Source organism: Mytilus californianus, unplaced genomic scaffold, assembly GCF_021869535.1.
Source record: "Mytilus californianus isolate M0D057914Y unplaced genomic scaffold, xbMytCali1.0.p SCAF_25, whole genome shotgun sequence".
In the NCBI taxonomy this organism is placed as follows: domain Eukaryota; kingdom Metazoa; phylum Mollusca; class Bivalvia; order Mytilida; family Mytilidae; genus Mytilus; species Mytilus californianus.
The window spans coordinates 4,511,593-4,529,500 of NW_026262674.1; the positions used below are offsets into that span (position 1 = coordinate 4,511,593).

The 17,908-nt window shown below is 31.8% G+C and overlaps 1 protein-coding gene across 2 annotated transcripts; it reads right to left on the reverse strand.

Annotated features, from left to right (window-relative positions):
- Positions 1 to 7,901: 7,901 nt before the first annotated feature.
- LOC127732572 (BTB/POZ domain-containing protein 6-B-like) lies at positions 7,902 to 15,797 on the reverse strand. Of its 2 annotated transcripts, XM_052241639.1 has the most exons (4): positions 15,744 to 15,797; positions 14,648 to 14,705; positions 9,899 to 10,152; positions 7,902 to 9,193 (listed from the first exon to the last, which is right to left on the reverse strand). In XM_052241639.1, the coding sequence occupies exons 1-4, from the start codon at positions 15,788 to 15,790 to the stop codon at positions 8,134 to 8,136; spliced, it is 1,419 nt and encodes a 472-aa protein (XP_052097599.1). In that variant the 5' UTR covers positions 15,791 to 15,797; the 3' UTR covers positions 7,902 to 8,133. The 2 variants fall into 2 exon arrangements, with proteins under 2 accessions (XP_052097599.1, XP_052097600.1); XM_052241640.1 differs by lacking the exon at positions 14,648 to 14,705 and having other exon boundaries at positions 15,744 to 15,790.
- Between the last annotated feature and the right edge of the window lie 2,111 nt (positions 15,798 to 17,908).

Here is a 17,908-nt window from a genome sequence, read left to right on the forward strand (position 1 = left end):
TGAATGATACTTGTTTATAAAATTTAAGTGTTAGTACACCATTATAAAATAGTAAAATAACAAAATTACCGAACTCCGAGAAAAATTCAAAACGGAAAGTCTGTAATCAAATTGCAAAATCAAAAGCTCAAACACATGAAACGAATGGATAACAATTGTAATATTCCTGACTTGGTACAGGCATTTTCTTATGTAGCAAATGGTTGATTAAACCTGGTTCTATAGCTAGCTAAACCTCTCACTTGTATGACAGTCGCAAAAAAATCCATTATATTGACAATGAAGTGTGATCAAAACAAACAGACATAATAGGTAAAAATGTCAAAATTAGAAGTACAGCAGTGAACCTTGTGTTATAATAATCTTAATCACTATAAAAACAAACAAATATGTAACAAAGAAACACAAAAAGGCATATAGACAAAGCCCATTAGCAAAAATGAAAGACAAGAATACAAAATTTAATCATAGCACAATAACACAATGACGGGATGTACAAGAACAGAGCCACGTCATATGTAACAATGAAACGCAAAAAGGCATATTGACAAAGCACATTAGCAAAAATGAAAGACAAGAATACAAAAATTAACCATAGCACAATAACGGGATGTATAAGTACAGAACCACGTCATATGTAACAAAGAAACACAAGAAGGCATATACACAAAGAACATTAGCAACAAGAATGTGTCCATAGTACACGGATGCCCCACTCGCACTATAATTTTCTATGTTCAGTGGACCGTGAAATTGGTGTCTTAACTCTAATTTGGCATTAAAATTAGAATTAGAAAGATAATATCATAGGAAACATGTGTACTAAGTTTCAAGTTGATTGGACTTCAAATTTATCAAAAACTACCTTGACAAAATATTTTAACCTGAAGCGGGACGGACGGACGGACGGACGGATGAACGGACGAACGAACGGAAAAACAGACCGAAAAACATAATGCCCATAAGTGGGGCATACAAATGAAAGACAAGAATACCAAAATGTACCATAGCACAATAACACGATGACGGGATGTACAGAGCCGCGTCAAATGGATACACCAAAAACAGACTAAACAGTAAAAGTAATATTCATAAAGACAAATAAAAGAATACTATAACATGTTATTAAGATGACGAACAACGTCAGTACCCAGAATCTATACTTCAAGACCATCGTGTATTTTTTGTGAAGTTGATACGGAATATTTATCAACAAGGTCTTGGTACCTTCCTATGAACCTTTTTTTTATAAAAAGGACGAGACGTTCTTTGACATACCCCTGGTTCAACAACTTTCTACGAAGACACTGGTGACATTTTACAAAGTCTGAGTAGCAGTTGCAAGCTCTTGAATACCGAATAAGTTGGGAAATATATATCCTATAAGCAGGTGAAGTTGGTATATTGCTACTAAGGTGGGGGAAATTATCAAACTGATGAATGCATTGGTTTCGTGGCTTGAAAAGTACTTAGTTTTAACATTTGGTTTTGTTTTTAAACCTAAATACACTGACACATAACTTTTTAAGCTATGGGAAATTTGTATAATCACTCGATAAAACAGACGCACTATAAAAAACTCGGACTGCTCTCGAAAAAACCCGGACATATAGAAATAAATTTAGTCTCAAAATGTCGTTTTCAATACAATAACAAGACTTTTTTTTAAAGTGTCTGTAAATCTAAATATATATAGACTCCATGGATGCATTTCAGTCGACATTTGCAATGGTATGTGTATAAAAAATGGCTTTATTCTGTATTTTGGAATAAAAGCATTGTAAGGCTCAATTAAACTTTTTTAAAGAAAAATAATGTCAGATTCATAATATCTTTTTATCTCAAATACTAATATACCTTGTATAACCTTGTATATTAAACTCAAGCTTCTTTATCACGTCTTGTCAGAAAAGATGTCTGTTTGTTTTCATTTTTGATCATTTTCACTCACGGCCCGAAAAAAAAGTGGTCACACTCGAAAAAACCCGATCAAATCACTCGAAAAACCACGATCCTAATCGGACACTATACCTACCGTGTTGTTCGCATATACAGTAGATGAAATAACTGACTTGATGCATGGGAGTTAAAAGTAAACATAAAGTAATTTGCATTGCGATCAACAAATGTGCGAACTATGTATAAATTTGTAAAACAAAGATCAATATCACCCAAATAATTGATTTATAATGTCATATTTATGCACAGTTATGGAAATATGAGATTTAAATCTCATGTGAAAAAAATTAAATACCTTTTGTTGTCAGCATGAATGATTATACGTGAGAATAATTACTGTAACACCTTCATAAATAAAAGCAGAGCATGTCAACTGATAGATTTATCCGGATGTAGAGTGGTTGCAAAGAATGTTGTTTAACGTCCAGTGGGAAATATTATGTGATCACCAAGACGCGATATGTTATGGAATCTGCTATATGTATTAGACAATAACATTTAGTCGTTAACATGTTGTTATAGTTCACAAGGTAATAGACTTGGACAGGCACATACATAAAGTGACGGGCTTAAACAGGTTCCGGGCCTTTTATAGCTGACTATGTGGTATGGGTTTTACCCATTGTTGAAGGCCGTACGGTGACCTATAGTTGTATGATTTCTGTGTCATTTGGTCTCTTGTGGAGAGTTGTAACATTGGTAATTATACCACATCTTCTTATTTTTATATTTATTACCTATTTTGTTACACCCATAAACCATTTCAAGAAAGGAGTAGGCCCCTTTTTGGCCCCAAAATATAGCGTTTTAAAAATTTGTTACATAAATATGGGCTATTTCTGACAATACAATGCACATGCATCAGGTACTAGCATCATTAACCCATGCAAAATTACTGAAATCTTCACAATTTTAGCATTTGTGCTAATTTTTAAACGATTTTTGTCTAAAATGGAATTGCCCTCACTAAAGTCTTGTGTTCAGTCTTGATATTTAAATATATGTTGTATTTAATGATTATACATAACATATATAAAGGTAGTGACTGAACACGAATGCGGCCACTTCCATTTTAGACAAAAACCACCTGAAAAGTGATGTTTTGTGGCAAATTTGAGAGATTCTTTATATTTAAACTCGAGTTTGAGCGTCTATAATGACCAAACCAATTCAAATCTTTTACCTAAACTAATTGAATCGACTTAAGTAGACACTTAGGTGTTTATAAAATGTAAAAAATCTCTCATCAGATGTACTTCAAATTTTAGGCCAAAATTAGCCCTTACCGGACCTTCTCCTTCAGATATTAATCATATATGACCAACAATATCTCAAAAGGTATAGTCAATTAAGAGAACGGAATTGGTAGATGTATCTAAAAAAGTTATGCTTTACCTGATGAAGCTGTTTACTGAATTATTAAAAAGTTAAATAATTAATGAAAAATACTCCTTAAGGATACCAGGCTTATAATGTTGTAAGTCAGACGCGCGTATCGTCTACAGATTATACGATTCCAAATGGTAAACAGTTTTATTTATGCGGAGATTTTAATTCAAGATGTGGTGATTTAAATGACTTTGTTGAAGGTGAAGATACCTTGCCATAGAGACAAGTAGTTGATTATAAAACTAATAAATACGGCAGCATTTTCTATGAATTTTTAGCGGACATTACCTGTTGTATGTTGAATGGTAGGAATAATAGTCATAATGACTATACTTATGTATCGAAAAGAGGATTAAGTGTTGTTGACTATTGTATCGTGCCATGCGAAATGTTGAAATCTTTTGATTTGTTTGAAGTTGGACGCGTTTCTGCGCTTATTCAAGATCTGGATATTATCGGTATTGTAGACCCGACAAGGTGTATGCCAGACCATTCTTTACTTAATTGGTCAATGCACTTGAACTTTCCTGTTGATCAAAATAACGTACCAAAAGCCAACGCAGCTAGCTTGAAAACCAAATATGACCTTGGGAAAATACCCGACGACTGGTTAAGTAGTGAATCATTTATCTCGGATATAGATCGTATACTATGTGTATTAGAAGAGTCTGAAGCGAACCAGTGTGATATTGACAAAACATATGAAAGCTTTGTTAATAGCATTAAGTCGGAAATGTCGGAAAAAATCCCTAATAAGATGATTCATATTAACAACGGTTCCAGTAATAAGCATCGGAGATTCAAGAAACCTTGGTGGAATACAGAATTAACGGAGCTTTGGAACGAAGTGTGCAAATCAGAAACTACGTATCTTAAAACCAAAAGTCGTCATTCTAAAAAGCAGTTGCGCCATTTATATTGTCAAAACAGAAAATTCTTTGACAAAAATGTACAACAGGCAAAACGTCGTTATTGGTATAAAATGCAGGATGATTTGACCATGCAGTTCATGTGATAATCCGAAGGAATTTCGGCGTAAAATTGGAAAGATAGGCATTGGTTCAGAATGGCAACGTAACATACCGATGGAAATCAAATTAGATGATGGTTCGTCTGACCCCAGAGATCGTCTTTCATATCGTGGGATAAATTTAGCTCCAGCTACTTACAAGTTGTACTGTGGTGTTCTTGACTGTCGGATGCGGGAAAAATTTGATGCATCTGATATTATCCATGATGAGCAGAATGGTTTTCGAAAAGATCGTAACACAATTGATCACTTTTTGTCGATAACAAGTATTATAGAGTCTAGAAAACTACGTAAACGGTCTACATTTGCTGCTTTTATTAACTTTAAAAAGGCATACGATACTATAAATAGAGCATTGTTATTTAATAAATTAGAGTTACTTGGTGTTAGTTCTAAAATGATAAAGGCATTAAGATCTTTATATAATAATGTTCAGTCTTGTATTAAGTTAAATGGTATTTTAACTGACTGGTTCCCAGTTAATACTGGTTTAAAACAAGGGTGTATAATTTCACCATTATTGTTCAATTTTTTCATAATTGATTTAATTGATGAAGTCAAAAAGTTAAATGTTGGTATTAACATAGGGGGAGAAAAAGTGTGTATAATGTTATATGCAGACGATGTAGTTTTCTTAACAGAAAGTGAAAGTGAATTACAAAACATTTTGAATACTTTAGAAGACAAGAAGATCAAAGAAGCCAGGCTATTTAATTTCACTTTCAGATATATTGATGATGTTTTTTCCATTAACAATCCGAACTTTTCTGATTGGGTCCCATTAATATATCCACCCGAACTAGAAATTAAAGAAACAACAGACACGGCTACCTCCGCCTCATTTTTAGACTTATACCTCGAATTTGACATACACAGTCATCTCAGTACCAGAATCTATGACAAACGAGACGATTTTAATTTTGAAATTATCAATTTCCCCCACCGTAGTAGCAATATACCAACTTCACCTGCATATTGGATATACATTTCCCAAATTATTCGGTATTCAAGAGCTTGCAGCTCCTACACAGACTTTGTAAAACGTCACCAGTGTCTGAACAGAAAGTTGATGAACCAGGGGTATGTTAAAGAACGTGTCGTCCTTTTTCTAAAAAAGTTCGTCGGAAGGTAACAAGAACTTGTTGATAAATATTGGGTATCAACTTCACAAATAATACACGATGGTCTTGAAGTATAGATTGTGCGTACTGATGTTGTTTATCATCTTAATAACGTGTTATAGTATTCTTTTATTATCTTTATTAATATTACTTTTACTGTTAAGTCTGTTTTTTGAGATATCCATTTGACGTGACTCTGTACTTATGTATCCCGTCATACTTTGAACGACAAAATTATTTTATTTATTAATATTACTTTTACTGTTTAGTCTGTTTTTGTGATAAACATTTGACGTGACTCTGTACTTATGTATATCGTCATACTTTGTACCACACAATTATTTTATTTTATCTATTAATATTACTTTTACTGTTAAGTCTGTTTTTTGTTATATTCATTTTACGTGACTCTGTATTTTTGCATCCTGTCATACTTTGAACGACAAAATTATTTTATGTCTACCTGTGCGAATTTCAAACGCGTGATTTTACGCCAGTACTTAAAACCTTCCATCCTTTATGGGTGGATTTTACATAGATAAATAAAATCGTATAATATAAACAAAATGAGGATGTTAAATTTGAGGTATGCCTTTTTGTGCTTCTTCGTTACATTTGTTTATTTTTATAGTGATTAAGATGATAACACAATGTTGACTGCTGTACCCCTATTTTTGACATTTTTTACCTATTGTGTCTGTTTGTTTTGTTCACGCTACGTTGTCAATATAGTGGAATTTGATGCGACTGTCATACAAGTGAGAGGTTTAGCTAGCTATAAAACCAGGTTCAATCTACCATTTTCTACATAAGAAAATGGCTGTACCAAGTCAGGAATATGACAGTTGTTATCCATTCGTTTGATGTGTTGGTTTTTTTTTATTTTGCCATTTGATTGGGGACTTTTCTTTTTGAATTTTCCTCGGAGTTCAGTATTTTTGTGATTTTACTTTTTAGAATGTTGGTGTGATAGAAACATGATAAAGGTTAATCTAGAATAAAGTTATACATTTTAGAACACCTTCTGTGCCATGTACTAATTTTCCTTTTGTTTTTAATGGAAAATATGTTGATAAAGTATCAAATTATACATATTTAGGTTTATTGTTAACTGAACATTTGAGTTATGAGGATATGACAAAAGCAGTTGCTAAATCTGCCAGTAGGTCATTGGGGTTATTAATAGCAAAATGTAAAGCTCATGGTGGTTTTCAATATGATGTATATACAAAACTGTTCAATTCAATTGTATGGTCAGGGATTTACTATGGTGCCTCTATATGGGGTACTAAGGAATTTTCATGTATAAATGTTGTTAAACATAAGGCTATGAAATTTTTTATGGGAGTGGGTAGGTATACCCCTAATTTAGCACTTTATGGAGATATGGGATAGAAACCATGTATTGTTAAACAATGGTCTATCATATTTAGGATTTGGTCACGATTTAATAAGATATCTAATTGTAGACTTAATAAGAAAATTTTTCTTTGGAGTAATAATCTCAGTTTTAATAAAGTAAACAATTGGAAATGTAGAGTGAATACAAAGTTTAAAGAACTTGATCTTAATCAGTATTGTAATATTGAATGTATTTTGAGCAAGTCTGTTATTTTAAAAAGATATTGAAAACAACCTATTTATTATGTACCAGAATAAATGGCATTCAAATTTACTAGCTAATGAAAGCAGTAAATTGCTTACTTACAGGTTATTTAAATCAAATTATTGTACAGAAAAATATTTAAGTATTACTATGCCGGGTAAATATAGAAGTGCATATGCTAAATTTAGAGCAGTTGTTGCTCTGATTAAAATTGAAACTGGCAGATATGAAGGTATAGATGTAACTGAAAGGTTTTGTTTAATTGTAGAAAAAATGATTTTAATATAATTGAAGATGAAAAACATGTTTTATTAGAATGCCCAGAATATGCAGTTTGGCGAACGATCAGTTTTAACAGTGTATGTAATATAGAAAGTAGTATTAGTAATTTGAGTATTGAGGAAAAGTTTTTATTTATGTTTCATGAGTTTGATATTTTACAGCCAAAATCTGCCATGAAGTACTTTTTAAGAGAAAGTGTATTTTATACTCGTAATAACTGTATATAATGTTGTCTGTTTTTTGTTAAAACGTTTTTATTATTATGGTATTTTATGCTAAGATATATTGATATATGTTATATATGTAATATAAATGTATTTTTAATGTGTGTTTTACAGTCTCTCATAACTCTTTTTAGAGTGTCTCTTTTATAAATTGATCTGTTAATATTATATTTTGTTTAATATCAAATGTTTATAAGAGGTGAGACTCTAATAAAGTATTTGTTTGTTTGTTTGTTTGTTTACAGACGACTCGTTAGTGAGGTTTGAAAAAAAAGATAAAAGAAAAACAGTACAACATTGCAGAGCATTAAGGACCAAAAAATCCGAATACAGCTCAGATAATCGTTTCATGGAGTTAAACTCATTTCGAACAATTCAACGATTTTTTTTAAAACAGTAAGTTTATAATTATGACCATATAAATGATATTTCATGTCAACACAGAAGTGCTGACTACTGGTCAGGTGATAACAATAAATTATTAATTGTTAATTGTTGTTTGAAATATCAAAATGCACAAATTTAAACACTAAATGATAGTCCTGCAAATTGTCCGGTACTAATGTTTGTTTCATTATCACCAACTGAAGAGTCCTTGAACTTTACAGTAACTCCAGATTCCGATTCTGTGACAGATTCTTTACAGTTTATTCCACAATAAGTTTGATAACACATTCCGTTCATTTGAATTGTGTAATCCCTCCTGGCATGGATATGAAGTGGTTTAGAAAATTTCACTTCCAAAACTTGATCGTAATTTTGACCATAGGTTATTCGTTGATCGTGGTGAATTTTTTCTTCATTTGAATCATTCAGTATTTGTATGCTTATGTTAACGTTGTTACTGACAGCAACTTGATGTCCGTAGGTTGGTTGAACGTAAGGAAGAAAAATGTGTACACCTTTAAGCCAAATATCATTATCTGAGAGAAAAATTATAGACTGTATTCCTGTTGTTGCCATAGGTTGGCTTATCTGTTCATATCTATAGACTGTAATTGTCTTTCGTTGCGTAACAGTATATCTTGGGATGTTTGAAAAGATTTTCGATACTTCACCGAAATGTGACTGATAAATGGATACCGTCTCGTCATCTGTAAGTAAGCCAGAAACGACGATCTCTTTTGAAAAAAATTTCATATCAACATCTTGGAATCTAATCATGTACAAATTAGTCCCCAGAACTTCTCGAATGTTTCCACCAGAGGGCTCTAAATTTGCCAGCTTACATTGATGTTTACCCCATTTTATAATAAAATGGCAGATGTCTGTTTCTGTGCAGTTTAGATAATCTGATTTCAAAATGAGCCCTAAACAATCTCTGGAAAGACTTAATGCATATTCGGATAGAAGACATTCCTTTGTATTAATCTCAATATAGTCTAGGCTTTCCCGCTGTAGATCTAATAGACTGTGTTGGTATCCAGTTTGTAAAGCTTTGGTCGCATGCTCTGATTGTGCCGTTTGTTTTAGGACTGTCTCGCATTCTCTCTTAACAGCAGCTAACATATACTTGTCAGCTGCATACAATATCTCCTTCACATTGTCGTTTGTAATTGAAATTTGATCGCAATAAATATATCTGTAAGATAATTTTAAAAGTATTTAATTATTCCATGGCACATCGAAGTGTAACACATTGCAATTTGAATATAGATGTTATTTAAAAAAATGGGAGTTAATCTAATATATAATATTGATGACAGCCATACAAAAAAAAGAAGATGTGGCATGATCGCCAATGAGACAATCATTCACCAAACAGAAACCAACGACTACCAACCAACCCTCAAACTTCTTTTTACATCTATCTGGAAATATCACAATAAACTATACACTTAATTCCACAAGAAGATATGATACAACACAAGCAGAAAGTAGACAAAAAGAACAGGATGATTAAAGTTTCAAAACTCTTCATCTATTTGAATATCCTGTAAATTTGATTAATACATGATATCAAAACAGTATGGTATTTAATAATGGTGAAGAAATGTCATCGTGAAAATTTTTATTTTGTTTATACATTTAATTATAAAATTAGAAATGAGAACAGTGTTACACCACAAATAAATATCTAAGCAAGACTGATGCTATAATCTAGTGCTGCATTTTTCTGTTTACTAATAATGATAAACTCCATAATATAAAGAAGTCAAATGCAGAACATATCTCTAGGCTGTTGAACAATTACTGCTTTGTTAGAACCAATCATGTTGGTAATTTGCACCCAACTGGTAATAAACTAATTTCTGTTGATACAAAAACGTTTTGTAGAGATACTCACTTCAGAATATCTCGAAATGTATTTTCTTCAATATCAGGTATTTTTATGTCCCCTTTTTCTGGCAGAGACCCCTCAAACATGGTATGGAAGACATCACTTCGGCTCGACAACATATACTTGTGTGCTTTAATAGATGTTCTATAATGGCCTACTCTGAGTGTGACGTCACACATGATCTCGTTCTGTAGCATAAACATCATACATTCAGGCAAAGGTTTATTATCCCGCCATTCTGCTGTATAATGTACATTCATCTGAAGTGATATGAGGGATACGATTATACACAAAATGATACTTTTATATGTCAGACTCAGATCGACGTCCGGTGTTTAATCGACGGTTGTTCTTAAAATCGACGTCCAAATCTGACGTCACATTGAAATAAGATTACAAATCGACTGCCAATTTTATTCGCCTCTAATCGACGTCCAATTTTTGGCTTCTCTTATCGACGTCTTACTGAGTCCGAATTATAATACTCTCAAAACAGTTGGCTCTACGTGTTTGTTTTGTCCATTGTTGAAGACTGAATGTTGCCCTATATATGTCGTTTTGTTTTGTTTGTCGTTGGTTTGTTTTCTTATTGACGTATACATACATGTCATTTATCAATATAGATATGAATGACATTCGACAACGTAGGTCGATTGGATTAGCTTCTATCAAGATACATATTTATATATATGTATATGTTATAAGATGTCGGTGGTTGTCGTGTTGTCATTTATCGATGTTAGTCCTTCTATTTTTATTTTTTATTTTAATACGAATATTGATGACACACGGCAACGTAGATAGATTGGATTAACTTCTATCAGGGTTGAAAATTCTCTATGGAAAGTATATATAACTGTTCTTATAAGAACACTACAAATCAGACCCAAATTCATCTTTTATTTCGTATTTGGGTGTTTCAAAACCAATCAACGTCTTATACATGTACATGTATACGTGCAGTAATAAATTATATTTTGAAATTAGACATCGGTTAGAGAATATTACAATCAATCGAACGTCGTTTTGGCAATACATGACGTCACATTGGAAGTCGATTAGAGGATAAAAATATTGGACTTCGATTTGAGAATGTGACGTCAAATTTTGACGTTGATTTGAGGAACGTACGTCGATAAGAGATTGGACGTCGATCTGAGTCGAACATATGTATGGACACTTTAACATGTTAAATGATGAAAAAGGATCAACAAAAAAGTATATAAGAAATACATAATGCTGAAATAATTACATTAATTAAATAAAATAAATTAATTCCTTTCATTCTTGTACTTTAAAATCATTATAATCATAGAGACAACATTTTCATATTGAAAGATATCGAAGGAATGACGAGTAATAACCAAACACCTTGACTAAATTAATTTGGCTCGTTTAATTTTCATAAAATTTTGACACAATATTTACTTTGACCCTTTGACAAAAATATTTGATTTAAAAAAAACTTGAACCACACACTTTCATCTGAAAAATTATATTGGTATTATAGTATGCCGAAATAATTCTTTGAAATATTCATGTCATGCTATATGCTCTATGCTCATTTTAACATTGGTAGGCATTATATTTGTCAATATCTTTATACCGAGCGTTAGCGAGGTGTAAAATGTTGAAAAATATAATGCATACCCATGTTAAGGTTAACATAGAACATAGCATGATAGAATTATTTCGATTCTAATAGGAAGATTAAGAACTTTTGTACTTCGAAGAGGACCTATGATAAGCGGTCAAAAGGCATCCATTTTGATTTGATGAAGTTAAAACATAGAAAATTAACCGTTTCACGACAAACAAATGAACAGATACATGTAAACATACTTTTAGAATGATTTAAATAATTTCCTATCGCGCAACACCAAAACAAATGTCCGTTTTAATTTCCTGCGTTTTTGAAAACACCATTGATGTTGCAATTCAATTGTGACGTCAATAACGTTCAGTCCATGTTTTATTAGAATTAAACATGACTTTGTTTCCAAATCGAAAGATGGACGTCATATTAGAATGTGAAATCAATATCAAAAACAAAAAAAGAAATATATTAATGGAAAGTGAATTACATTTTATAGGTTTATATCACATATATCGTTTTTTCGTTCATTGTTAAAACATAAATCGCGCTGTTGGTTTTTGTCGAGAAAGCTCGACATAGGGAAAGTGATACGGCGGCGGCGACAGCAGCGGCGGCTTTAACTAACTATTTAAGTCTATGTATTTTAGAAGGTGGAAGACCTGGATCCTTTGTATATAGATGCATTATGTTATGCAGTTTTCGTCTGGCATAGTCCATTGTCATTGACTTCAATTTCATGGTTCAGTGACTACTTGAAAACAAAGATTTTTTGTAATTTTAATTTCTGTCTAATTATGAGTAATAAGATAACTTTATTTTTATTTTCGTAGTAAAGTCCATTTATCAGATAATATAATCAATAGGTATACTAAATTTGGTGTATCGTATGATTGTAAGGTGTACATGTCTAGCTGCAGGCAGGTGTCATCTGACCTTGACCTCGTTTTCATGGTTCTTTGGTTAAAGTTAAGTTTTTGTGATTTGGTCCGTTTCATATACTATATCCAATAGGTCAACTATATTTGGTGTGTGGAAATATCTTTTATTTGACCTTGACCTCATTTTCACGGTTCATTGCTCAGTAAATAGTTTTTTTGTGTTTTGCTTAAGGCACAAAGATAAGTTGCAGCTGCTGAACTGGAGTTTTTGTGATTTGGTCCGTTTCATATACTATATCCAATAGGTCAACTATATTTGGTGTGTGGAAATATCTTTTATTTGACCTTGACCTCATTTTCACGGTTCATTGCTCAGTAAATAGTTTTTTGTGTTTTGCTTAAGGCACAAAGATAAGTTGCAGCTGCTGAACTGGAGTAACGCTTTTGGAGTCAAAGACAGACAAGCGTTAATCGATCTTCCTGTCAAGACTGAACAAGAGGCTGTCGAGTGACAGCAAACCGGATTTTCCTGCAGAGGTCGAACCCTGAACAGTTGAGCAAGTATGGACACAACATGTAAGCTAAAAAAAGCTCTGAATTTTAGATTGTGATTGAATATTTGAAATAGATTATTATCTAATTAATAATGAAAATGATATTTGCAAATCTGAACCCCAAACAGGATCATGTAAAAATTAAACATTAACACACACAAAAATAATTAAATACCACATAACAACTGTTACATCTACCTTCATAACACACATGCCTTAAAAAAAATTGTTATAAAGAAATTTTGATGTTATCATTACTGGTTCATGGAATAAGTTTGAGTTATTTCCCTTTGGACAGAAATATGGTTCAACATAGTACTCTAACATTAGATATGATTAATAGTTCTCTAAAATTAGATATGATGTAACACATTGTATATCTATTTTTAAATTATAATCAAATATAATTAATAGTTCCTAATATTTTTTCTTTCATTTGTCACAAACTTATATACATTTGCAACTTATCTATCAATGTCAACTTTATGTACGCAATGTAATGTAATAAAATATATCCTTTAATAAAAATAGATTATTATCTAATTAAAGGAGTTCACTTCATAAAACAAATATTATATATATAGCATTCAGAAAATTAGTTTATACAGAATAACAAACAAACCTACCACAAAATTCTTCAAACAATTTACCAAAGAAAAATAAAAAAATCCAAAATGTCATTTATCATTAATACAATGTCTTTTAAAAATCTTTAAAAAAATGAGTTATTTCCCTTTGTACAGAAATGGATTAATTCATGACAAATTGAATTCTTGGGAAAGGGCTATAACTTAACAACGAGAAAAGCTAAAATCTTGAAAATTGAACTTGACCTTCTTTTAGCATTGTTTAGTCACAGGAAACAACATATCTAAATTTAAAAAAAATTCTTCAAAGCGTTTTCATGTAAATGAACAGACACTGTTTGGCAGCCGCCCGCTCGCCCGCCCGCCCGCCCGCCGTACTTCCCCAAATCTATAACCAATTTTTACTTTGAAAATCCGGTTAAAAAAGGATGTCCAATTTCAACAATAAACATCTTAACTTGATTGTCGTACTGAAAATCGTAGACATATAAAGATAAGCCAGACTCCAGTTGCAGCTGATCTAATCATAAATCGTCAATTTTTGTGCCACCTATGACACCGAACTTGCAATTATAATCCCCTGCTGTATTTCATCCAGATGTTACGTCACGTTAAACATTGCCGTGACGTCAACCTATTCTTCTTCCGTGGTTTCTTTTTCTAGAATCAACGGCCGTTCCTAAATTTGTCGCTGAAATGAACTCACTAAAATACATTCATTTGTTTCCTTTGTTTACCTAATTTCATTAAGTTTGAATTGGCTAATTTACTGATTTTCTATAAAGATGAAATTTACGAGAGGTGATATATTCCTGAATAAATCTTTATCATGGCGAAATTAGCGAACATTTTCCCCTTTTCAGTAGTGTTTGATAAACGGAATGTTGTATATATTAAATATTAAAATTGCACCTAAGCTCCGGAAAAACATTTGTTGATACTTGTTACAGGCATATAAATTAAATGACACGGATTTAAGTTGTGATTTAAGCAAACCGTCGTTATTCTTAAACTATGTGGCACAATAAATATCAATTATTTAAGAACTGGAAAAGACATTAACATATATGGTATGACTACTACTAATGTAAAAATTATTTTTTAAAGAACATCTAAGGTTCAATTACATTTACATTTACCTCAGGATGAGCCTTATTCCTTCCAACTTTATGTTTATTCATTCCAGACTCATAAAGCCTACAGAAAAAAGAGATTTATACATTAAATGAAAATGACTGAATGCTGCGAAAAGCCACAGAAGAATGCTTTGGTCGGGTTGTTGTCTCTTTGACACATTCCAAGTTTCCAATATCTCATTATCTATGCTATTAAAAAAAATGAAAATAGTTTAATGCTGAAAACATAGGTTTAAACTCCCTTCTGCAAAAATGAATGAAAAAAACAAACAAAAACCGAATTTCAAAAAGAGAATGTCCTTAAAAACTTTTTCATCCAACGAAACGAAAAAAAACAACTGTTACATTCCTGATTTGATGATGGGTTAAACCTGATTTTATAGCTAGCTAAACCTCCCACTTGTATGACAGTTGTTTATAGTTTTGTTATATTGACAAATTGGAGGAGCATAATGATTCAGGTCCCTTTCTGTCATTTTGGCACCCACCGTTACGCATCAATGGCCTTTAAGTATTTTGATTTGAGTGTTTCTTATAAAAGTAAACCTAGTTCAGTGTTTCGCCAGCACGAAATTCATAAAATATTTATATAGCATAAAATAATGTCCCCAATACTGTCCACCGGACTAAATGTCATAGAAAATACTGTCCGCAGACAATATTTTGAAATAAGGTACTGTTTAGGACAACATTTCAGTATTAAATAATGTTCTTTGCTATGAAATGTGTCGAATTCTTCCGGAAAATATTTAATCATGATAATGTTTCGCTGTGAACTCATGTACATGACAATATGTTCTAATAAAAGTTAGTTTTCCATGTCTTCCTCTTGAAACGTATGTGTATAACCTTGAAATGCTGTATCATAGTAAATAATAATCAACTACAGTAGACCAGCATGAAGCATGCACATTTTATATTAATAACTAAAAATATGTGTGAATGACTAAAGTCAGTTGTGTTAATTATACCATAGTATACTGTATAAATATTAGTTTAAGTTCTGTTAATCACTTCTAATATATGCTTGTTATTATCAATAAAATAAAAAATTTAGGTTATTAATGATATAACGAAATTAAAAACAACCATAACCTACCTAGTTTGTCCCAACTTGTCTTTGTCAATTATATTTGTGATACCCATTTACATATGTTTTATTCAATCGATAGAATTTGACGCTTTTCAATACATGATAATTGTTTTATTGTGTATGTCACAGTAAGGTATTCAGTGTCATTTAAAATTTATATCAATACTGAATATTCTAGGAGGTCATTCGGTTTATCTAGAAATCAGTTTGTTAAACTACAATTGTTTTGAATCGGTTTTGTGATCTGTTGTTGCATGTTATATCATTACAATTTTAAACTATTTTTGTACTATTTATCTCGTTAAGAAATGAGCATGGGGGAAAATTAAAAAGGTTTTTGTATGATACCATCGCAATACATTTAAAATTAAACCACGAGAGAAATAAGTAAAGGCGTGTTTCTTGTATCAGAATTAAATGGATAAACTCAGACATGTTACAATGTAGGTATTACCATTAACGGAAAATGCACGCAGGAAAGGAAATGTGTTGAAATCATAACGATTTATGATGACATTACTTGTTCGTATATCTGAGCGTGTTCTGTATTGAAATAATGAAAGTCCGTACGATGACCATGAAGCTAACTAGGAAAATTAACATGCGAGGAACTTGCAATCAATTTCTGTATATATATATTTAGTAACATTTCAGAAGCTTGTATAACGTATTTCTTAGAATGATTCCAAATCAGATGAATTCCGATGAAATAATATCAATTTATTAATCTCACTACAGAAAAATCCACAAAGAAAGAAGCAATTTAAAGGCAAACTGATTCAGAATATGTATTTAAAAAGATCAATTAAAGGTTTACACGCAATATCCTTCTATACAAGTAGTGATTTAGGTGTAATACCACCATTGTGTTTCCCCATTAGTCTTTGTTAAATTTGCACTTTTCAAAAAATTGTGCAGAATTTATCTTTGTTTCAAATAAAGAAATACTTGGCATGAGTAAAGTTTTATCCTGTTCAGTACTAAAGAAATAATTTCACATTACATTTCATTGATAAATAATATAAATAGATAAACCATCACTGGAAGTTAACCAATAGAATGTTCAGCCCCTTTTTACCTGTGTACAAGATTTTCATGTAACCTCAAGTTTCAAAAGTATTGAATAGAAACACCAAATAAAAAAATAATGGTGCTTTGAAACACCAAAGATATATGTTTATGACTCAGAAATTTGTTACTGCAATGAAATGAAGGATTAATTTCCTTCAACTGTCAAATTCAAGGGAATATTTTTTTCGACGCTTTTTTTGTTGCACTTCAGTGTTCCTGTTGTTCGTTTGTTTTCCTCTTATAGTTGATGTGTTTCCCTCGGTTTTAGTTTGATACCCAGATTTGTTTTCTCTCAATCGATCTATGACCTTTGAACACCGGTATACTATTGTTGACTTTATTTTGTATGTAACCGGATGTGACGTACTGTGATTAAGTGGTAAATAAAGGCAACAGTAGTATACCGCTGTTCGAAACTCATAAATCGATAGAGATAAAAACAAATCCGGGTTACAAACTATAGCTGAGTGAAACGCATCAACTATAAGAGGAGAACAACGACACAACAAAAACACAACATTAAAATGTAACACACACAGAAACCAACTATAATATAACAATGACCATTTTCCTGACTTGTTACAGGACATTTTAAGAGAAAAATGGTGAGTTGAACCTTTTTTTGTGGCATGTCAAACCTCCCGCTTTTATGGAAACGTCAAACACAACACCAAAACGACAACATCACATGACAGGACGACAATACAAATAAATGGGAGAACATATAGGACAAAGAAACATACGAATAATAGCTAACAAAAGGTACTAGGCTTAAAATTCAATACGCCAGACGTGCGTCTCGTCCACACAAGACCAATCAGTGACGCTCAGATGAAAAAAGTTTGAAAGGCAAAACAAGTACAAAGCCGAAGAGCACCGAGGACCAAAACTTCCAAAAAGTTGCGCCTAACACGGTCAGGGTTTTCTGCCTGGGTCAAGAACATCTTTATTATTTAGAATAATTTATAATTTTGCAAACAGTAAATTTTATAAAATGACTATATAATAGATATACATGATAAAACCGAAGTGGGGACTAACTACAGAATAAAAACGGAAACATTACATAAAGAAACTTAATCCAAAACATAAAAATACAC